The sequence below is a fragment of the Rhineura floridana genome, chromosome 8 (assembly GCF_030035675.1).
Source record: "Rhineura floridana isolate rRhiFlo1 chromosome 8, rRhiFlo1.hap2, whole genome shotgun sequence".
NCBI classification, from domain to species: Eukaryota; Metazoa; Chordata; class Lepidosauria; order Squamata; family Rhineuridae; genus Rhineura; species Rhineura floridana.
In genome coordinates, this window is record NC_084487.1 from 41376956 (window position 1) to 41400102 (window position 23147).

A 23147-nucleotide genomic window follows, 5' to 3' on the forward strand; every position below is an offset into this window, starting at 1 on the left:
TTGGGCTGCGGTGCCACCAATATGCGGATGACACTCAGCTCTATCTCTCATTTAAGTCCTCACCAGAGTTGGCTGTGGATACCATTTCCAAGTGCCTGGAATCCGTAAGTGAATGGATGGGAAGGAATAGGCTGAAACTAAATCCCGACAAGACCGAGGTGTTGCTCGTGGGAGATAGGGGCAGGTCGGGGGATATAGACCTGGTGTTCAATGGGGTAAGGTTACCCTTAAAAGACCAGGTCCGTAGCCTTGGAGTCATTCTTGACTCCCAGCTGTCCATGGAGGCTCAGATCTTGGCAGTGAGCCGGGCAGCTTGGTATCAATTACATCTGATAAGGAGGCTGCCACCCTACCTTCCTGCCCATCTGCTCCCACGGGTGATACACGCCCTGGTCTTCTCCCGCTTAGACTACTGTAATGCGCTCTATGTGGGGTTACCCTTGAAAACGGTCCGGAAATTACAACTGATACAGAATGCGGCGGCACGTTTGATTAAGAACAGCCGTCGCCGTGATCATATCACTCCGGTGTTAATAGATCTACACTGGCTACCAGTTGTTTACCGTGCCCAATTCAAGGTGTTGGTGTTGACCTTTAAAGCCCTATACGGTTTCAGCCCAGTTTATCTGAAGGAGCATCTTCAGCATCACCAATTATGCCGCCTAACAAGATCAGCCACACAAGACCTTCTCTCAGTCCCGCCAGTTAAGACAGCGAGGCTGGTGCGGACCAGAGAGAGGGCATTTTCGATTGTGGCCCCCACCCTCTGGAACTCCCTTCCTTTTGACCTCCGCCATGCCCCCTCCTTGATAGGTTTCTGCTGGGCCTTAAAGACCTGGCTGTTCAGGCAGGCATACGGGACCTCTGGGGTGGGTTAGTTTTTAATATGGTAATATTATTATTGTTGTGGTCCTCTTTGGCTTATTGTATTTTTACTGTGAAGTTGTACGTCGCCTAGAGTGGCCGTTAATTCGGCCAGATAGGCGACTCACAAATAAAATTTTATTATTATTTTATTATTATTATTAGAAAAGACAATAATGCTGGGGAAAACAAAAGGGAGTAGAAAAAGAGAAAGGCCAAACAAGAGATGGATTGATTCCATAAAGGAAGCCACAGACCTGAACTTATAAGATCTGAACAGGGTGGCTCATGACAGACGCTCTTGGAGGTCACCGATTCATAGGGTCGCCATAAGTTGTAATCGACTTGAAGGCACATAACAACAACACCCATACTTGCTTAGCTTCAGGCAGCTGGTGGCCTCATATGCCTATACACCTAGGATTCCCAAATTGTGGTCCATGGACCACCAGGGATCCACAAGCTTTGTTCAGGTGATCCGTGACACATCTGCATCAAATATTCATATTGATTTTTAATTGCATTTTCATTGCTTGTTTTATTTCTTATATTGTATTTCACTGTATTATAGTCTGAATTCTACGGAATGCAAGTTGTAATACAATAAAATACAATAAAAGAAATAAAAGAAACAATAACAATGCCATCAAAAATCATACAGCATCTAGCACAGTGCATTACAATTGCTACAACAGGCAGAAAAATCATTAAGTAGTCCACCAAGACCATCAGCAATTTTCAAGTAGTACATGGGAAAGTAAGTTTTGTTGGCAAGCTGGCTACGAGCCTATAAACCTGAGAGACACTCCACCCCAATATGGCCTATATGATTTTTAAAATGGCTTCAGTTTGGTTCATTTTACAAAGATGTTGCTTGAGATCTGATGGGAAAAGTAGCTGAAAGAGTTAAGTTTGTCACTGCAACCAAGAGGATGTTGCCAGTCATATGCACAGGACAAGACCTTTGGCAATCCAATCAATGCAATCCCAAAAGTAATTGTACAAGTTTGGCCCTCAAGAGAGGAGTCCATTGTTCAGATCTTATCAAGCTTGCTAAAAGGTGAATGCCACCACCTGTCTTCACAAAAGAAAAGCCCATTACCCTAACCATACAACTCATCATAGGTATGGAAATTAAGGAAGGATACCTGCCTGATCCAATCAATTTTGCATTCTCCTTTTGAGGCTTTTGTCCAGGAAGGTATAAAAACTGGACTCCTAGGGCTGTTCTGAGTTCTGGTTGCCCAGTTCCACTATGAAATCACCTGCTGAGTCACTGATCTGGGTTTTGGTCACCCACTCTGCTGAATATCAGTACCTGAAATCGCCTGCTGAATCACTTAGGCAGCCAGAACCCAGGGGTCTGACTCTCCCCTGCTTTTCCTGGACCTCTACCTGCTGAAATAGAGGTCCTTGCTTGCTGAAGCTCCTTCAAAAGCTCTTTTCAGGGCTGCGCTATTTTTCCTGCTTTGCTCTGAACCTTTGCTAACCGAAGCAGAGATCCAAGAAGCCATTTCAGGAGTCCTGCCTGCTGCATTTGCTGTTTCCCTGCATGACCCAGGAGTCTCAATACGCTCTAGTTCTATTTCTAGATTGCCCATCAGGGCTGGGAAAGGTATATCTCGCTCCCTATCCTGTCTTTTGGAGGTCCTTTCCCTACAAACTGTAGCCTCCATATCTGCTCCCTCTGCCTATCTTTGACTGCGTGTGTCTGTGTGATTGTGTTTCAGAAGCCATGCTCTGGTCCTCCCTGCCAGCTGCTCATGACTGAGGCCTAGTCCACAAAGTGAGCCCAGAAGGAGAAAGGGCAGGCTAGTGTACCTTCCTCAGTTGTGCCGAACTCAACTCCCTGCCCCATCTCTTCTTATGCCTTGTGTGCTTGCTCCTTCATGTGTTTGCATGCTGAGTGTGTATGTGAGTTATGATTAGGTTTATGTAGCTAATTCCCTTACACATATTGTTACTGAGCTATCCCCACTGATGTCAATAGATATGTATTGGTACTGAGCTATTCCCCATCTAAGTGTTAAATGTGTATATTTTGATTCGGTGTGTATATATTCAATAAATATCCCCATGTTTAAGATCTGTATGAGTGTAAGTTACTGGGTAAATCTGCCAAGAGGCACTATTGCCAATGTCTAAAGACTTGTAGAATGTGTGAATGTGAAACATGTGTCTACAGAGGAGTCTTGCTAACAGTTTGGGAACCAAGGCTTTAGACCACACCCATGTAGGCCAATTGGGCTTCTTTACACAGACCAAGAAGTTTATGCAAAATGGGCTTAAGCTCAGTGCAGTCGTTGTTCTGTATTACTTGGAACAAGAGCAAGATGCATGAATTACTCACCGGTTTTTCTATAAGATCAATGCAAGGCTGCAGATCCAGACCAAAGTCAATGAAGTTCCACTCTATACCCTCACGCTGGTATTCTTCTTGCTCCAGGATGAACATGGTGTGGTTGAAGAGCTGTTGGAGTTTCTCATTTGTGTAGTTAATGCACAGCTGTTCAAATGAGTTCAACTGTTTCAGGAAAAAGAGAAGAACATGGGCCCACGTGACCAATGCCCCCAAAAAGTGTTACCTACTTCTATACCCATTCCTTAACCAGCATTCAGCTGCAGTTTCTGCAGGATGAAGAACACATCTTGTTATGTACTTTAGCAACACTCATTTGTGGATCAACTCTAAGCTTGGAACAGCATGCATCTCCTCTCTGCTTACCTGCAATCATGCAGGTTATTATTACTTCACTTGCAGAAAGAGTATTTGATAGCAAAAATTACATTAATGTTCAATCCTTGGGGCCAAAATAGTTTTTAAACACAAAGCCACTTAGGATTTTTTAAGTATACCAAGACTAGTATGAAAACCAAACTTAGTATCCCAAGTTTGCTCTTGTTGGCAGACGTGTACCCTGGGTGGCATTCTGCTCATGTGATGCTCGCACAAATAGATGGGGGGAAAGGAGATTCTAGCCAGTACCCATACCCTGAGCATCCTCTTGTTTTTCCCAAAGACTAGGTCTAACTGGTTGGGGGACCCTTGGGAGTTATCACGAGACAGTGGGGGGATTGGGATCAGTGGAAACTGCCTCCTCCCCCTTCTGCTGGGGAATTGACTGCTGGATCTTGGTCTAATCCATGAACAGAAGAACCTTTCCATTCTTGGAAGCCTAATTAACATCCAAGCCATAATTCCTCAGAAGACTATCTTGCACTGAACTTTAAGAATGTATCCAGTTTTCTCTTCAAAAGAATTGTCTTTTTCCTACTTGCTCTTTGAGGTCACTGAAAAATTGTGTGCAATGATGCATTGTGGTCGAAGACATCGACGGTAGGCTTCTTTGTATTCTTTTATAGTCTTTAATGGGCCCTCTGGTTCCTGACTGAGACTGGAAGGACCACACCTCAAATTCAGGTCCTCAGTTAGCTCCCTCCTTCGCTCCCCCCTTGGAGTCGCCAACTTTTCCATTTCATCCCAGGACATCTAGCCTGACCACATGTTGGCCTTTTGAGTATCATTCTCCACTTAGCTTGAACATGTCACATCCACTATGCCAAGTTAATTCCAGAAATGCAAAAGTCTCCAAAAACTTTAACTGCTTCTTCCCTTTCCTGGGCAGTAGCAATATTACCTCTTATTTATTTCCTTAGGAGCAGGACAAAAGTACGCACTCCTAACTTCCAATCAGGCACACACTTAGCTCCCAACTAGCAATCTCCTGCCACATGCACTGTAAGCTGGGATCTCATATGTATAGCTATACATACTTCCTTATCTGATCCTTCCTCCGAGGAATTTCCATGGTTATCTTAGCCAGGTTTTTATGAATTTTGGAAAGCATCGACAAGGTCTCCTTGATGCTCCAAAATGTTAGAATTAAAGAAGTGCTGCCCTTTACTTACCTCAAAGATTTCAAAGCCAGCAATGTCAAGGATTCCTATGAAAGATGCTCCTTGTCTCTTTGTCTTGTCCAGTGCCCTGTTGACACGAAACACCATCCAACGAAACAGGCGTTCATAAGTGGCTTTAGCCAAAGCCTCAATGGCAAAGTCAGCCTGAAAAAGGGGTGAATGTCAAATATACAATCCAAACCAAATAGTACAAAGCACACTATCCCAAACACTCTGTCACAATTGTGAAATTTAAGCTTGGAGACTCTAGATCATTTTAGTCCCTCAAATCTTCAGAAAATTAAAAACCATTGCAAATATTCTCCTCTACAAAGTAACATGCAAGGGTCATTCACTGTTATTGGACTGGCACTACCATATCCAAGTCTGTAGCAAGAAGAGAGGCAAGCCAGGTCAAGAGAGAAATTTCTTCTGGTTTGATGGACAGCAATAAAGGGATCGCAGTTTTTATTTATTTATATATTTATAATCATCTCGAATCATCTAACTTATGAGAAGCAGATACTGAAAGTAAGCTTAGCTTATTTTCTCCATTCTGCTGCACATAAGGAAAGCTTTTGGAACTTTATTATTCTCAGCTTTACATCTTGAAATGTTCACACGCTACATATTGACAGCAATATGAATCAGAATTGCTGTTGGGTAGGAAAGACACATGAACACCAGAGCTTGTACATTTTTGGCAGAGAGAGAAAGAAACCATTCCTAACTACTACTCTTTGCATTGTTCATATGGAACCTCACAGAATGAAACTAGTCAGGACCAGTTGGCAATTCAGTCTTTAAGACTCCAAATGCATTCCTATGCACGTTTAGTTGAAAGTAAGCCCCACTGCGCTCAACAGGGCTTACTCTAGTGTTTAGGATTGCAGTCTTAGTCTCCCCATCAAGCAGCTCATGCTCATTTTTTGGATGCATGCTTAATCGGCTAGTATTTAGAACCATGTCTGTGATCTATGGTTTAGTACATGACCCTTTCCTGATCCATGTACCTTATTTCTCCAAGAAGTTGCTTATTCTTCAGTTCATCACAATCCTTTACAACACATACCTGCTCTTTAGTTTGAGCCTTCTGGACGTAGTCTCGCCCCACTTTGATGCGAGGGGTGAGAATTCCTCTGGTGAAGTCTGTCACGTTAATGCCCAGAAGGTGAGAAACTTTCTGAGCAGCTACAGGAGAGAAAGAAGAGCAAGGAGAAAGGTTTAGCACTTGTTTTGTTTCCATTTTACTATGAAAAGGGGAACATTTTTAGTACACGGTTTCTTAGAGACAGTCATGCCATGGAACTAATGACTTCAAACATACATATGCAAAGTACAGGAAAAGCTGGCAATGTTGCTTCTTCATCTGCCAGAGGTAGATATACAGAGAGGTGAGGGTTGTTGTATGTACGGCGCTCAACTGTTAGGGACTCTGGAGCATGATCTGAAGGCAAAGTATGTAACAACTTGCTGAAACAAAGGAGGAGTTGGTCTGGTTGCTGTCTAGATGGAAGATACCTGGCTACCAACCTATGCATACCACCTGCGACTTCCATCTTGAGAAAACAGCAAAATATATGTCATCATAAATAAAATAGTGTTTAGGCTTTCTAGAAAAGAACAGCAATCCCAGACTGTTTTTGATTGACAAACCTGAACTAGTGAAGAAATCTCTTGGTTACAAGGCTGAGTACCAAGGCACAAAGCAGTTTAAGCCCTAGAGTCTCAGTCACTAAGAAAGGTCTCTAATTTCTAAAGGTCTTCCAACAGCTTACAGCTTCTCACAATTTCATGCACATGAGTACCTGCTGGCAGCTCTACCAATTCAATAAGCATTTATGCATGAAAAAGCCCCAATTCAGTTATAAAAGGGCACAACTGCACCTCAAACATCCTCCTGCCACCATTTAATGCATATAAGCATTAGATACTATAAAATCCGATTTTAGATGCAGCCAACTTTGAATCAAGAGTTTACTACCCCCCCTCTGGCTTGAAATTTCCAACATTTGATGTTCAAATGCCAGAAATCATCGTCTCAACAACTTCAGAACACACAAGCATCTGTCACCGCATCAGGAGTTTCATTAGACGTTAGAATGCAAATGCGACATTTAAACTAATTCCATCTGATTTGTTTCAGCCCTATATTGGAAGCAAGGCCAGATTTCATAGCAACCCCACTCAGGTCTTAAACCCATGCCAGCTGCCATTTTACAACTGGAACCCGGTTTGTAGTTGTTTCCTCATTCACCTGGCACACACAAAAAAGCACAACGCATACTGTTCTGAAATATGGATGGAGAGAGATTCACTCTTATAGATCGAGAACACTTATCTAGTTATAATGATCAACCTCCCTCAAATGACCCAATCCTAAGTGTGTCAAGTGTCTGTAACTTCTTGGATAGCAGTCAGTCCCAAACATAAAAAGCTAGTTCTGTTGCCTATGTTTAGGCTTCCTCTACTTTTTGATGCCTTGTCTACTTTGCTCCTTTCTCTGAGCCTCCCTCATGTCTCTTCATGTCTCCTCATGTCTCTTTTTTTCCAACCGTCTCCAACCAATCCCTCCTCATTCTTTCCTTGCATTCTGTGCCTCCTCCCTTTACTTGCCCTGCATTCTATCATGTCATAGCAACAGGCATTACATGGGTCTATTCACAGGTGGTTGTACTAGACAGTAGGTGAGCCAATATATACATGGAGAGAATGTGTCTGCCACCAGGAGGCAGCAGCACTGACTGAGAACATCCAGGTTACATCAAAAAGCCGTAAAGTGCGCAGCTGTTCATTAGAATGCATAGTTCCACTCTGGTCTGCCATCACATGTGAGCCTAAAATTTTACGGAGTGGGATTTTCCAAGAAACAGCACTGATTTCCAGCTCATTGCTTGGGGTACTTCTTTACCTGTATTGTCTGGCATGGAGGCCTGGTCTGTATTGCGCTCCTTCTTGAAAACAATATTGCCAAGCTGAAGAACACCTGAGATCACCTTTAGGAGACCTAAAGAAAACACCAAAAAGGTACATGTCACTCAAGAAGCACCAGGCACAGATGAACACAGTGCACAATTGTTTCTATTTCCATTAGCCTTTTGATGCCAGATTTGAACAAGTGGCTCTGCAACAAAACATTGGGGTAAAAAAGAATGTTTTAGGAGGTTTAGAGCCTTCAGCCTAAAATCAGACTTTCCAACCAGCTGCCTTCCAGATGTTGTGTCTTCTAAGCTGAAATAGGGAAGGAGGGGCATTTCATCACTCAATTGAGCAACCCAAAACCTTTGCATTATATGTTCGTCCACAGCACAAGGCAGTAGGAGCACCTGTTTCAGCCTAGCTTGCCCCCCTGAAATTGCAGCCCTCCACTATATATATATTATACACGCACACACACCATGCACAACAGGGCAGATTGGAGTGTGGGCTGGCAAACTATTTGCTCATCAGTATCATCTAGTGGGAACAATAACCACAAGGCTGTCTTAGAAGCACATTATTCAACTTCCTATTAAGAAGTTTCTCCAGGACATTTAACTGCCTGATTCTACCTAAAAATCTGGCTTATCTGTATGTCACAGAGATAAAAAAGAACAAGAGGCCTTACATTAAATGGCCAAAAAGTCATAGTCTATTTGTATCAGAACAGGAACCCACAGATACTTATTGCAATGATACCTAAGAGATGTGCAGCATTTTATATATAGTGGTATGAGGAAAGAGGGAAGACACACAAGCCCTTTACCTGCATCATAAAGATGGCAATGGTCAACTGCAACAGATCATAGCAAATAATTTTTTTTAAAAAAAATTCTACAAGAGACTAGCTTCCACCTGAACTAGGAATTTATATATTTAGAGAGAGAGAGAGTATGTTATGGAAAAAAGAACAGTGAATAGGAATGTCACTTTGTAACAGCTTATTGCAGAAAGGAGTATTTGCCAAAACGAAACTGAATTCAGGGATCAGCCATTATTAAATAATCCATATCATACATAGCCTGACACTCCCAGAAAGGCATATGCTGATCACTAATTTAGCAGATCAAAACTTCCAGATGCTTGGGGATTTATTCTTTGGCAATCTCCGCAACAACCCTTTTGCACATCTGGATCTCTTTTTAGTAGTTCCATACCCATCTGTTCATCATCTGGAATGCCCATGATCTTCATTGCCTCCATCGTCTCTTGAAACATGTCCTTGTCCTGCTGACCCGGGATTGTAACATGTCCATTGGAAAGGAAACGATATTTGTTGTAGGGCTCCAACAACAAATCATCTAAAGAGACAAAGTTTAAACGTTACAACAGAACTTGTTTAGGACAAACACTCAGGGTAAGCAGCAAAGGCCACATTTTGATGCTCCATGACAAACATGACAGCTTAGATATACTACTACTCATAATAAAGGATGTCTGCATTAAGCTTTCTATAGTAAACCCTCGGCTACATATTTGTGCATTGTGGCGGCAGCTAAATCTCCAATGTTAAACTAAAGTATTCTATAGGAGACTAGTCTCCATCTGAACTAGTACTAAATCAGTTTTGTTTTGTTTCCTTATCTACAGATTTGAATACTCCTCTGCCAACAGTAGCACATGGATAACAGCTATGCCTCCCTGAAATGGTCTGCTGGATTAACTTTAATTAAATGGTGTTTAGCTTCAATAATCCATTTGGTCCACAATTTGCAGACAGCAGTAGAGCCAACTTACTTTCAAAAATAGTCACTCTATTACCTATATTCTCACCTGTGAATTGTAAGTGAAGGGGAATTATTTGCTTGCATGTTCAATATATTCTTTTGCAGTATTCTAAGAGTGGTGTTAACATTCCTCACATTTCTGACATCACAATTTAACACAGGACAGCCATTCAGGTAAAGAAAATATTGTCATTTGTTGAGACCACCAAAGCTAGGCCAGGAGATATTTCAGGGAGTACAAAATATACAAGAGGAAAGGGGGGGGGAAGACAAAAAGGATGATAATCTAGGATGCCTGTGCCAAGCATTTGTAAAGAGAATATCAGGGTTTAATACAAAACAGGAGCAATCCTGTAATTTAGGCACCAAGTACTCACTCTTCAGGTGCTCCCCTGCCCCAGTCAGCAAGTAATAGAAGATGTGAAATGTCCGCTCTTCTTTGGCCTGACGTATTGCTCTTGATTTCTCCAACAGATCTTTTGTAAGTTAAGGGGGGGAAAGCAGTGCTGCCCATCTCTATATAAATTCTATGCATACAGAATCTCAAGAAGTTTGGCATCTGTTGCAGACCTGAACTGAAATACCAGTAGGTGAGTTGTTTTCGCATAAAGCTCCCATGTTCAGGAACTAAGGCTGCAATCCAATACACATTTACCTGGGAGTAAGTGTCATTGAACCCAATGGAGCTTACTTCTGAGTAGACATTTATTGGACTGCAGCCTAAGATTCTATACTTTGCATGATCAGCTCCTGCTCATATCATCTTTGCCTTCTGTCATCATACTAGTATTAAAAAAGAGACGCTCAAACGATTCAAAAACAAAGCAACCCAGTTTGCATGCATTTTAAATGTGTATGGTTTGGGCAGTGTAGAAGAATAAATGTTCTGGGGAGATGCAAGGAAGTAAGTTTAAGAGGCAGCTCAGATATTGCTCTGCCAAATTTGGGCATTCTGCCATAGCATGGCTCTCAGCAACTGAACCGACAGTGCATGCAGATAAATGATTACTACTCATGCACACTTCAATCTAAGGTTGCCAAACTCTTCTTGGTGATGGAGTGGAATAGGGAGATCACTAGGGCGGTAGACCGGGTGGCTCCGAAATGCCCTCTCCCCCTGAATAGAGCTCAGATAGCACCCTGGTATACACCACGGTTGCGGGTCTGAGACAGGAGGTGAGACGGCTAGAGCTCCGATGGTGGAAATCGTGCTCTGAAAACGATCGGACACTGGTTAGAGCAGCAATAGCTGCCTACCAAGTGGCAACAAGGGCAACAAAGAGGGAATTCTTTGCTGCCTCTATTGCATCCGCAGAGTGTTGCCCCAGGAGGTTGTTCCAAGTGGTCCGAAGCCTGGTCGGTCCAGTTGCTCAGGAACCCATGGAGCACTCTAAAGCCTCCTGTGACATGTTTGCTATACACTTTGCTGATAAAATCAAACGTCTGAAGAGCATGATTCCGTACGTCGTGGACACAGGAAGTGAGCCAGAGTTGACCAGTTACATTCCGATCAAGTGGGATCGGTTTCAGCCTCTTCCTTCTGAGGATGTGGACAAGGTGCTCTCTACTGTGAAGCCAACCACCTGCTTGGTAGACCCTTGCTCCTCGTGGCTCATTATGAGCTGCAAAGAAAGACTGAGCGAAGGGATCAAGGCAGTGGTAAATGCATCCTTAGAGGAGGGTGCAATGCCACTAGCCCTCAAGGAGGCAGTAATAAAACCCATCTTGAAAAAGCCCTCCTTGGACCCCCAAGAGTTGAACAACTTCCGCCCAGTCTCTAATTTATCATTCTTGGGCAAGGTGATTGAGCGAGTGGTGGCCAAACAGTTACAGACACACTTGGATGAAGCAGATTATTTAGATCCATTCCAATCGGGCTTCAGGACTGGACATGGAACTGAAACAGCCTTGGTTGCCCTGGTGGATGATATGAGGAGGGCGTTGGATAGGGGAGAATATACCCTCCTCGTCCTCCTGGACCTTTCAGCGGCTTTTGATACCGTCGACCACGGTATCCTTTTAGATCGCCTGGAGGGATTAGGCATAGGGGGCACTGTTTTACGGTGGCTCCGTTCCTATCTCTCAGACAGGCATCAGCGGGTGGCATTGGGGGATGAGTTTTCAGACCCTTGGCCTCTCACTTGTGGAGTGCCACAGGGTTCTATCCTCTCCCCCATGCTATTCAACATCTATGTAAAGCTGCTGGGGACCATCATCAGGAGATTTGGGCTGCGGTGCCACCAATATGCGGATGACACTCAGCTCTATCTCTCGTTTAAGTCCTCACCAGAGTTGGCTGTGGATACCATGTCCAAGTGCCTGGAATCCGTAAGTGGATGGATGGGAAGGAATAGGCTGAAGCTGAACCCCGATAAGACCGAGGTGTTGCTCGTGGGAGACAAGAGAAGATTAGGAGATATAGACCTGGTGTTTGATGGTGTAAGACCAGGTCTGCAGCCTTGGGGTCATTTTAGACTCCCAGCTGTCCATGGAGGCTCAGATTTTGGCAGTGAGCTGGGCGGCTTGGTACCAACTACATCTGATACGAAGGCTGCAACCCTACCTTCCTGTTCATCTGCTCCCACGGGTGATACATGCCCTGGTCTCCTCTCGCTTAGACTACTGTAATGTGCTCTACGTGGGGCTACCCTTGAAAACGGTCCGGAAATTACAATTGGTACAAAATGCGGCGGCACGGCTGATTAAGAACAGCTGTCGTCGTGATCACATCACTCCGGTGTCAGTAGATCTACACTGGTTGCCAATTGTTTACCGGGCCCAATTCAAGGTGTTGGTCTTGACCTTTAAAGCCCTATACGGTTTCGGCCCAGTTTATCTGAAGGAGCGCCTCCAGCATCACCAATTATGCCGCCTGACAAGATCAGCCACACAAGACCTTCTCTCAGTTCCACCAACTAAAACAGCAAGGTTGGTACGGACCAGAGAGAGGGCATTTTCAGTTGTGGCCTCCACCCTCTGGAACTCCCTCCCATTGGATCTTCGTCATGCCCCCTCCTTAATTGGTTTCCGCCGGGCCTTGAAGACCTGGCTGTTCAGGCAGGCCTATGGGATTTCTGGGATGGGTTAGTTGTTAACGTGTTATTAACTGGAAGAGTGGGTTAGATGATGATGGTTTTATCTATTTTATATTGTATTTTATTGTATTAATGTACGTCGCTTAGAGTGGCCGTTAATTTGGCCAGATAGGCAACTCAGAAATAAAATTTTATTATTATTATTATTATTCAATGTAGAATTTCAAAACACTATCCACCCACACTTTTTTTAAAACCAAGATGACCAAGTGTTCTCCTTTTTTCCCCTTTAGTTGTTTTGATTCCCCTAATCAGTGGGAAGGATACAGGTCTCAATATTGGCTCCTACAATGTAGCCATTTACATCAAAGTTGATTCTAATGAATTTTCCCTGAAACAAAAAACCCCAGAAGTGTTAGCTTACTGCCCGCATTATAAATGCAAGATACGTATCTACTCTTCCAAATGTCTATATAAAGCCCAGGCTCATTCCATAGAACAGCAGAAGTTAGATGGATCTCAGTAGAGAACCAGGACCTGGGACATTTTATACCATTTTGAGTGGGTCATCAGCTGCCTTGAATGCCACATGATCAAGACAGGAAAAGTATAATTTCAAAGAGGTCACTTTGTTTTCTTCTCTTAATTTCCAGCTGCTACATGATACGCAGTATGTGAGTAACAAATACTACACCATTACATACATTTATATCTTCAGTTGCCTTTAAAAAGAAATGCTTTTAAGCATTCTAGAAGAAGCATTTTTCCCAGTAAATAGCTAGGTATATTGTTAACTATATCACAGGCAGTCATGGTTTAGACTGGCCCATGCCTGTGGTATTCACATGAGTCTGCGAATAATCTACTTGTACCAGCACGAAGCCTTCAAATGCTGACAAGGTAAAGTTTGCATTCCGAACTGCATCTAAGACCAAACTAAAACCACATTACATTACAGCCCTTGTTTACTCAACTTGGAAGGCATAATTCAACTGAGGAGGCAGATACTCACAAATCTTGAAGAGTTGTCATTCTTAACTGTTTTGGCATTTCCAAAGGCCTCTAAGATGGGATTGGCTTGAAGTAGCTGCCTCTCAAGCTCTCCCTAGAGTCAAGCAATGCAGACATGAAAATTACTTTCAGCCCATTCTTTAGAAGGTAACAGGCAGAAATTTAGCCAACTCCAAGCTCTAAATTTTCATTTCCGTAAGTACCATTGCATAGATCATCTGGAGGTGTAAGCTTTAAGAACTATAATTCTTCCTCTGCTAAGACAGTGTCAATTACATCAAAAAACATTCCCTCCATTCACTAAGCTGTGAGAAACAAAACTGAACTTGCTGCACAATTGCTGCCTTCAAGGTTTATATGAATACAAAGCTGCTAGAGCACTGTTCTACTGTTTTTGCTGTGTTAATATAACACTGCATCATCTTCTACTCCTATTGCAGCTTTCCATGTTTTTAAATGTGCTTTCTACTGGACCACAGACCTCTATAGAGAGACTAAAGCTGCAATCCATGTCTACCAGAAGTAAGTTACATTGGGTTTCAATGGGACTGACTCCCAGGTAAGCATACATTGGATTGCAGCCTTAGTCACTTCAGTTCTGTATAGCACCAACCTGTGTTGGTGCTACAACAGTTGCTGTGAAAACTTGACAATTTTGCTCACAATTGAAGGCAGTGCTGAGCAAGGAGCCTTTGTTCAATTATTGCTTTGTACAGTATTTCATGTAAGTGATCCAGCTTCACATACATTCTCTCTTAATATGTAGAAGAGCCTCTTAAGGCCTATATTGGCTTCATACAGCATATGGGGAACTAGGAGAAAGGAGCTTTCCTAAGGCCATTCCTTGGGCCAACGGTCAGGATCTGAGACCTGTCTTATATGCTTTTTACTGCTATTCTACAGCAATTCCTCAGAAATCACCAAATAACCCCTGTAGCAACAAATGTAAACACAGAAGAGCAATCCCTACGACATCAAGGAATGTCAATAGGAAAACAAAGCCCCAGGTACACTAGAGCTGTGCTGAATTTTCATGGGGTGCATTATTTGAAATGTCACCTTTTTGTTGCATTGGACACAGCCATGCTTCCCATGTGCGTGTGTAATATTTCAGTGAAAGAACACTCTGGGCAGAGGGGCAGGTGGAAATTCGTGCTACACAAAACAGGAATTACCCTTTTAAGGGAAGCAAACATTTCACCCTTGTTTATGTGATTCTTGGAAGATCACTGAAATGGCGCACTTGTTTATAGAAGGCAAAGAGTTGTCCTTAATTTTGGCTCAACCCTCAATTTGTTCTAGAAGGTACTCAAAATGCATTATGAAGAGTTCCTTTTCAAGGTCAGAATCTCTCCCTCTCTCTCCCCCCCCTACTCTCTCTGATGTTATAGGTCTTTCAGTAAGCAAATGAGACCATCACCCATCTAACTTTCCACCCTCTACCACTCTGAAACAGGAGTGACATGTTATGACACTGCCAGATATTACTACCACTATATTCCACTGTTCAGGTGATAGTTCTAAGTCTGGAATGCAGCACTCAACTCTGCTGGTACCAAGCCGCCCAGAGGACAACAGCCGCAATAATGTTTATTCATGGTGTCAGAGGGCTGTTGAGCCATGGGAACGGATACAGGTTAAGACAGCTGCTATCCATCACAGACCACCCCATCAGCTGTGCTGAAGGAAGCAAAGTCTCAGATGAGCTCCAAGTTTATTTTGTCGGCAACACAGAATTTCCTCTGTCGTTGCACACGGATGTGGGCTAGAAAGGCCTCTGCTCCCCTCCCCACCCCCATTCTACTGTTTGATCCTGCAGTGGAGTCCTAATCCTTTGTTTGTGACTGCAATCTGTTGCTATGGAAATGAGTGATGTCACAAGCTGAAACATTACAACTTCAATGCAGGGTCAAGATCTGAAGAAAAGCTATGTTTAGAGGAAACAGCAGCAGCTTAAATATTTCAACTCCAGAGTCCAGGCTTCGACTAAAAATGCTGCTATAAAGGGCACTGGTGCAATCACAATTAATTCAGTGTACCTTTTTCACTAGAAAAAGACTGAACAGACTTAAAGAGGGGCATTAATGGCTTGGGGCCAAGCCACAGAAGGAAACTGCGGGAGAGAGGGTGTGGGCTGCTTATGAGCCCCCAAGAAGCACAGAGCTATGAATCTAGCCAGTGAGGAATTTAGACAAGGGATCGGCTGCCTAGTTGACAGTTGTATCTGGAAGCTCTGAGCTCTCCTAATTTATCTGAAAGAAGTGGAGCCTGCACCACATGCTGCAGTGCATTCTCATCCCCCAATAAGAGTGCTCCTGTTCAGGCCTCCAACCAACCACATCTTCTCATTCTATCCCCCCCTTTTCTGTTTTGCTTTTCCAACATCCTGTTGCTACTGAGCATGCTCAATCCTCATTGGGATGTTTGAGGAATTGTTCTCTTGAGTTTGCTGTCGTACTTCCGCAAACCTCAGAATTCCCTCAATGCAACACCACCTTCTTTTTTCTCAGTGACCCCATTTTGGCTCTATTAGTACTCACACCGATGTTTGTTATTGGAAGAAGTGATCATCTGTTGTGATCAAGCAACATCATGCCATGTACAACGTCCTTTTTCTGAACTATCCCCTAAGCTGCATGGGCTAGGGTTTGTTCAGATATTAGTTCCCACCAACCAAGAAGAGACTGGAAGCATGGCTTAAGGTGTCTTCACAGAACATCACAGGGCCAGGGACATCTGATGTTCAAAGCACCATGAGGCCTTCTATGAAGTTGATCTGCGTTTCTCCCGACAGTGAGGGGAACATGAGCCCAAGGCCTGTTACTGGAGACAATCCCAGGAGTGAAATAATGTCCTAAGAATTCCTCAGTGTGGGTTTTCAATATTTATCCTCCTTTAGCTGCAACCTGAATCTTTTTTCTTCTTCATTTTTATTTTTTGCATAGGAATATGTTGTCAAGTAGCCAATTTAATCATGCATGTCACTACCCCCCCAGATTTTATTTGATTAGGCCACAGTGTGGGGGTGTGCAGGCCTCTTAGCCTTTCATAATTTCAGAAGAATTCATAGAAAGTAACTTCTTCATGATTTTCCCCACACAGCAGCTCCAAAGACCTCCTCCAGAAAAAAATCCAGGAACAGTATCCCTCTTGGGATTTGATGTCTGGTCCGAAAAGGAGTTTAAAAGATTTCCTCCCCTCTACTCATGACTCAAACCAGCTGAAGTGGAGCACAGAAGGAGTTCAGAATGACAAGAGAGTTTAAGCTAATTGTCCAATCTTTGAACTAACCAGGCCATCTGCTGAAATAGCAGATAATGCCAGTGTTCTCCTCCAGCAAGGCAGTTGCCAGTACTGACAAACTTAACAAATACCAAATGCTGTGGATAGTCTTGCTTTAACAATTGCAATTGCAAAGTGAACAGTTTGCCTAAGTAAGTGTTTTGAAACTCAGCAATATAAAAAAATCTAGTACTATTCATACACAGAGTTGGGATGTAAGTCATATCCCTTTAACACAACTTTCCTGGTCTAAAAGGTCCGTCTCCTGAGCAAGGAATTTACCACAAAATATTAATTTTAGGTACGTCTAAAGTAAAAATAAAAACTCTCCTAAATAAAATACTTAGAGCTGTTAATTCCTACTCAGAAACATGGGAGGAAAGGTGGTTCTGAGAAAGTTAGATTTAAACATCCACCCTAAATGACATTTCAAAAAAACATTCTGTGTCAGCTTTGGGCTTCTAAAAGCAACACTTCATGACTAATCCCAATCCTAAAAAGAACCTGTCTTCTAAATTTGAAGCTAGGGAAAGGCCTCTCAATTGTGGAGTGCCACAGGGTTCTATCCTCTCCTCCATGCTATTCAACATCTATGTAAAGCCGCTGGGGGCCATCATCAGGAGATTTGGGCTGCAGTGTCACCAATATGTGGATGACACTCAGCTCTATCTCTCGTTTAAGTCCTCACCAAGGTTGGCTGTGGATACCATGTCCAAGTGCCTGGAATCCGTTAGTGAATGGATGGGAAGGAATAGGCTGAAGCTTAACCCTGACAAGACCGAGGTGTTGCTCGTGGGAGACAAGAGTAAGTTGGGAGATATAGACCTGGTGATTAATAGAGTAAAATTGCCCCTGAAAGACCAGGTCCGTAGCCTCGGGGTCATTCTCGACTCCCAACTGTCCATGGAGGCTCAGGTTTTGGCAGTGGGTCAGGCAGCTTGGTATCAACTTCATCTGATACGGAAGCTGCAACCCTACCTTCCTGTTCATCTGCTCCCACAAGTAGTACATGCCCTTGTCTCCTCTCGCTTAGACTACTGTAATGCGCTCTACGTGGGGCTGCCCTTGAAAACGATCCGGAAACTACAGCTGATACAAAATGCAGCGGCACGTTTAATTAGTAACTGCCGTCGCCGTGATCACATCACGGCAGTGTTAGTAGATCTACACTGGTTACCAGTTGTTTACTGGGCCCAATTCAAGGCGCTGGTACTGACCTTCAAAGCCCTATATGGTTTCGGCCCAGTTTATCTGAAGGAGCGCCTCCAGCATCACCAATTAGGCCGCCTAACAAGATCAGCCACACAAGACCTTTTCTCGATTCCGCCAGTTGAAACAGCTAGGCTGGTGCGAACCAGAGAGAGGGCATTTTCGATTGTGGCCCCCACCCTCTGGAACTCCCTTCCTTTCGATCTTCGCCATGCCCCCTCCTTGATAGGCTTTCGCCGAGCCTTAAAGACCTGGCTATTCAGGCAGGCCTATGGGAAATCTGGGGTATGTTAGTTTTTAATTACCTGAAAGAGGTGTTTAGGGTTTTTTTTTTTTAATATTAGTATGTTTGTATTGGTTTTATACTGGATTTTATTGTGCATGTAAGTCGCCTAGAGTGGCCGTTAATTCGGCCAGATAGGCGACTCACAAATAAAATTTTATTATTATTATTATTATTCAAGGTTGTTACCTGGAGCAGTTACGGGTCACTGCCTTATATCTTAAGTTTTGACAGCATTAGGAGAAAAGAACAGGTATTCACGCAGGCCTCTAAATCCTAACACAGAAATAAATGTGCATATTGTAAGTATATCCACTAGCTGTCTATAGAAAAAACCCTGTTACCTCTCAAAGGTTTGGCGTACAGAAGGCTATTATCTTGGTTTGCTTCCAAAAGCTACTCATTAGAATGTGCGCACACGCACACACACCATGCAGAGATATGTTGAGAACTAATCCTATAGACACACAACATGCCAGTATATTAAAGTATCAAAACCAAGGTTTTATGTAGCAATAGGAAATACACTTGGCATCTGGGTTTCATTATAATGTTTACAAGATAACTAGCATTTCCCCATGTGTTTAATTCTGGCAAAGAGCTCTGGGCTGGAACATCCACTCCGTGCAGGGGCAGTTTCTTCCTGACCTTTCCCAGCATCCTGCACCCACAGCTAGTATGCTGGATGAGTTGAGAAGACTGGAGAAAGTCAGCCTGCTCTGTCTAGCCAGAACACTGTGGATAGCAGATATTCTATACTATTCCAAAGAGTGTATCTGTGTACAGAACACCTCACGGTGCACATAGGACATTATATCAAGCCAGATCTAAATGGAGAAGTACTAATAAGCTTTGACTATAAGTGAGATTGTGCTACGAGATAAACGATAGCCTTCTGTTCAGGGCATTGGGGGGAATAAGCCTGTGTGAATCAAACTGTGAACTAGTTTACAAAATAGTTCTAGTGGCAAAGGGTGACATTGGTGGGAGTGAAAAGCTGCTATACGTCACACAATGGAGCAACACACACATTCCTGGTGCAGATCGTGCAGTAAACGTGCAGCTCACCTATGAAGTCCCAACTGATGAGTTCGGACATAATCCATCAAGAGAAGGGAGGAAAAATAAGTGAGACAATATTTCACAGACACCTTTCTTAGCACAAAAGGCACACATTGTCAGTGTTTTTGGTTACCAGCCATAATACTAAAGGAGAAGACTATAGTGATTGAGAAGTCTCTTCACTGCAAATGAAAGACAAAAAAACCACAACTCGAAGAAAGGGATGGCCGAGTAGTTTCAAACTGACACTACAGTGATGAGGCAGGTAGTATCTCACTGCTTGAAGGGGACTGCCCTGTCCAACCCTTTCACAGATAGCAGTCATTTAGACAGAATTCAACATCTACTGCTACTTCACTGAAGTCAGGAGCATCACATCATGTTGTCTCACATGAATTGGTGACCATTCACATTACTGGCGAAACCCCAATTAGTGCTAAATTATCTCACATGAAGTCAGTTTGTGTTTGCAGTAGGACTAGCAAAGCAAAGCCCTGACTAGAAAACAGAAACTTACTTGATCCTTTCTGGACTTATGTGATGAAGCAACATGAGCCAGATACTGAATAACCTTCTTGGTGTTTTCTGTCTTACCAGCTCCTGATTCACCTCTGAAAAAGACAAAGCATACTCAGGATACATTTGCATACGTATGCCTCTCTCTAAAAACTTTGTAATACTGTTTCATGCATCTAGTCAATCCCAAGTGTTACCCAAAGGGTCTTGCTAGCCTGAATATGGTGAACAAGACCAAACACAATACTTGGTTGCTTTTTTGTTTAGTTCTCCAAGCATTTTCACTTTAAGAAATGCTCCCACTAGGGGGCCTGTAGCATCCTCTCCTGGTCTTTATCGGTCCTCCTCTTTCTCCAGTAAGACTATGTAAACATATGAAAAACTCTGCGCATGCATATCTTTCGAAGTACTAGTTAGACCTAGAGAGGTTAAAGTTTCACAGTAAACACACTCCTGTGGGTCAGCTGCATTTAAAAAAAAACACCCTGCTTTAACTGCCAAGAACAGTATCAGCAGTGGGCAAATTATACAAATACTTACGTGCAGAGAATGGCCTGATCCTCTCTATCTGAAATTAAGAGGCAAACAAACAAAAAGGTTAGATTCAGGCCAAAGTCACCTTTCTTCCTCCCACTGCCTTTTAAGCAGAGGTGCATGGTCTCAGGCCTCCTGAGAAAGTTCAAACAAGACAACACAGTCTGTACCTCACTTGTCATGTTCCCTCTCCCCTTCCCCACCCAGATGAAGATTCAACAAAAGGCAATGGAGCAGCAGAGTCTTAAAGAATAGCCTCAGTGACCATTTTACCTGAATAAATTCCAAATAAAATCACTGGGACTTTTGAGAAGCAAATCTGAGAAACCCTGCCCATTTTCACATTCAACATGTTATCGGTGTAATTCCTGGTTTTGGCAGAGTGTGTGCAGAAAAGCTTTCCAAAGAATTCTTTGCAGAACAGTATACTTTTTTTACACTCTCACTTCTCCCCTTATAACTAAATTCCTTCTTGTGTCAGGTAAGATTAGGAGGAGATGTAACTAAACCAAGTGTGCAAGCCAAAGTTCTTGGCCAATACAGAGCCACCAAATTTTACTGCTTGTTTTTTTAATTACTGCTACAGGGATGAAAGAAGTGAAGAGCTTGGATTAAAGGGCAGTAATTCAGCTATTCGGGTACAGTGCATTTGTATAAGCTGTTAAACTACATACAGGGAGTGATATCCAACTAAGTCATACTCAGAGCAGAACCACTGAAATCCATGGATTTCAGTAACATTGATTTCAATGTGTCTATTCCAAGTACGACTTAGTTGACCGTCACCCAGAGTAATTACTAACCAGTTAAAACTCCAACAGCATTCATGTGTCTTGCCATATGTGTGACGGGTCTAAGTTTTTGGACCCTCTACCATTTCATAAGAGCATACCAGTTAAAGGTTTCTCATCAGTCGCTGGATCACACAGACACACACCGGAAGGGTTCTGCATGACTGGGCATTTAGAGGGAAGATCAGGGGAGTAACTAATGATTCATTTGCACATAGCCCCAGGAGATGTATTCAGCAGCACAGACAACTGGGTGGTTCTATATCATGCAGGCAATTCCAGGAAGGCAATTGTTTCTCTGAATAATTACGACAGGTGTTTACAAACTACAGTTCCTCTATTCAAACAGCGAATTCATGTGTCACTACTATAGGAAAAGTAAAGCTACAGAACATATTGATGTGTGATTATGGGCAAAACAGTTCCTTTGCATAATGGCATCTGAGGCAAGAAGTCCAACTGGGGAATGCCTGCAGTACCCCATATACCCAGAGCCCTAGCAAGCAGTCCTTCACCTACAAGAGGAGCTGCCCTTTACAGGGCAGAAGAAATGTTCATTTCAGCATGCAGGAAAAGCTATTACTCAGCAAATGACTAATTAGCCTGAGATTCCCTGGGGGAAAAGCAGTGTTTTTACTCCCTACAGAGAAACCCCCAACTGCATACTTCCATGGGCGGTAAGCATCTCATTCCCCCTCCCTTCCATCATCAACTGCAGGCTTGCAAGTCACCTCCTCCTCAAGCTTGAAAGAATGTACCTGCAAGTGTAGGCAAGTCACATGGCAAGCATGCAGACACAACCATAAAAGGAAATAGGCCCTTTTAGAATTGGTGGGGAGGGGAGAGAGAACTTTCCCAGCCCATAGTGCAGTCCTCACTAGAATAGCTGGAATTCTTCTGCATACTGACAACTGCTGTATGGTATCCTACTTCCTGTTGCTCAACTATTAGAACTGCCTTCCCTCCCCCAGTAAGCCAACACACACACATGCCCACATGACAGTTTGAGACAGCAGCTACAAGATGTTCTAGAATATTGTAAAAGGGGTCGAGGTCCACTCAGCCTTCCATCCATCCGTGGTCAGTAAAATGAGTACCCGGCATACACGGGGGGGGGGGTAAAGAAAGGCTGGGGAAGGAACTGGCAAACCCACCCCATACAAATGGTCTCCTAGTAAACGTCGCAAGACGTCACCCTGAGAGTCGGAAACGACTCGCACTATAAGTGCAGGGACACCTTTACCTTTTATTATAATCTGGGCTCCATTCTGCTAATGAATGAACGTTTCTGATAATTATTAACCAATCTGTAAGTTTTGTTAAATAAGATAAATAAAAATATCAGAGGCACCCATTTCAAAAGTCTGACTGCCCAGTAGGGCTCCTCCCTCAACTCTACATCTGGGGAATGTGTAAGTGCTCAGATAGCCTATATTTGTTTTGCTGGAGGGAGGGAGGAAGAAGGGAAATAAATGCAACCAACTGCTAATTTATAAGAGAATTAAAGATATGTAATTGAAAGGAATCTACATCTGCTTTACAGGCCCAGATAGACATCTCTTGACTGTATTTTTTTTTAAAGAAGCAACCCATTATAGCACTGAGTCTGCATTTCAGAGCACTAACTAGATGCTGTACCAACTCTGTTCAATATTTATTATCAAGGCTGGTCTCCGACATGCAGAAATTCAAGAAATGATACAGATTTTAAAGATGCAAAGTCCAGGGAGATGGCCATATCAGTTTGTTACAGCAACACACAGCCTTGTGGACTAATATGTTTATTGCAATATAATCCATTTTATGAGATGCATGGCTTCGGAGCATTTGATGCGGACTGCTTCATCAAGCAAGCTTAACCAGTTTTACCTGTGAAATCCCAAAAGCTGAATATATAAATACAGCAGAGTTCTGCAGCACAAGTGCCAAAACAGTAACAGTTATTATTACAGGCTTC

At 43.1% G+C, this 23147-nt stretch overlaps 1 protein-coding gene across 4 annotated transcripts in view; it reads right to left on the reverse strand.

Annotated features, from left to right (window-relative positions):
• Window positions 1–23147, reverse strand: part of MYH9 (myosin heavy chain 9) — an 88036-nt gene that overhangs the window by 26487 nt on the left and 38402 nt on the right. For all 4 annotated transcript variants that reach the window (XM_061639018.1, XM_061639017.1, XM_061639016.1 and 1 more), the window contains exons 4-13: window positions 20406–20433; window positions 19867–19960; window positions 13515–13607; window positions 12830–12893; window positions 9845–9943; window positions 8898–9041; window positions 7673–7768; window positions 5834–5952; window positions 4774–4926; window positions 3215–3388 (exon numbers count right to left, since the gene is read on the reverse strand). In XM_061639018.1, the coding sequence (XP_061495002.1) occupies window positions 3215–3388; window positions 4774–4926; window positions 5834–5952; window positions 7673–7768; window positions 8898–9041; window positions 9845–9943; window positions 12830–12893; window positions 13515–13607; window positions 19867–19960; window positions 20406–20433 (1064 nt within the window). The remainder of the gene's footprint in view (window positions 1–3214; window positions 3389–4773; window positions 4927–5833; window positions 5953–7672; window positions 7769–8897; window positions 9042–9844; window positions 9944–12829; window positions 12894–13514; window positions 13608–19866; window positions 19961–20405; window positions 20434–23147) is intronic.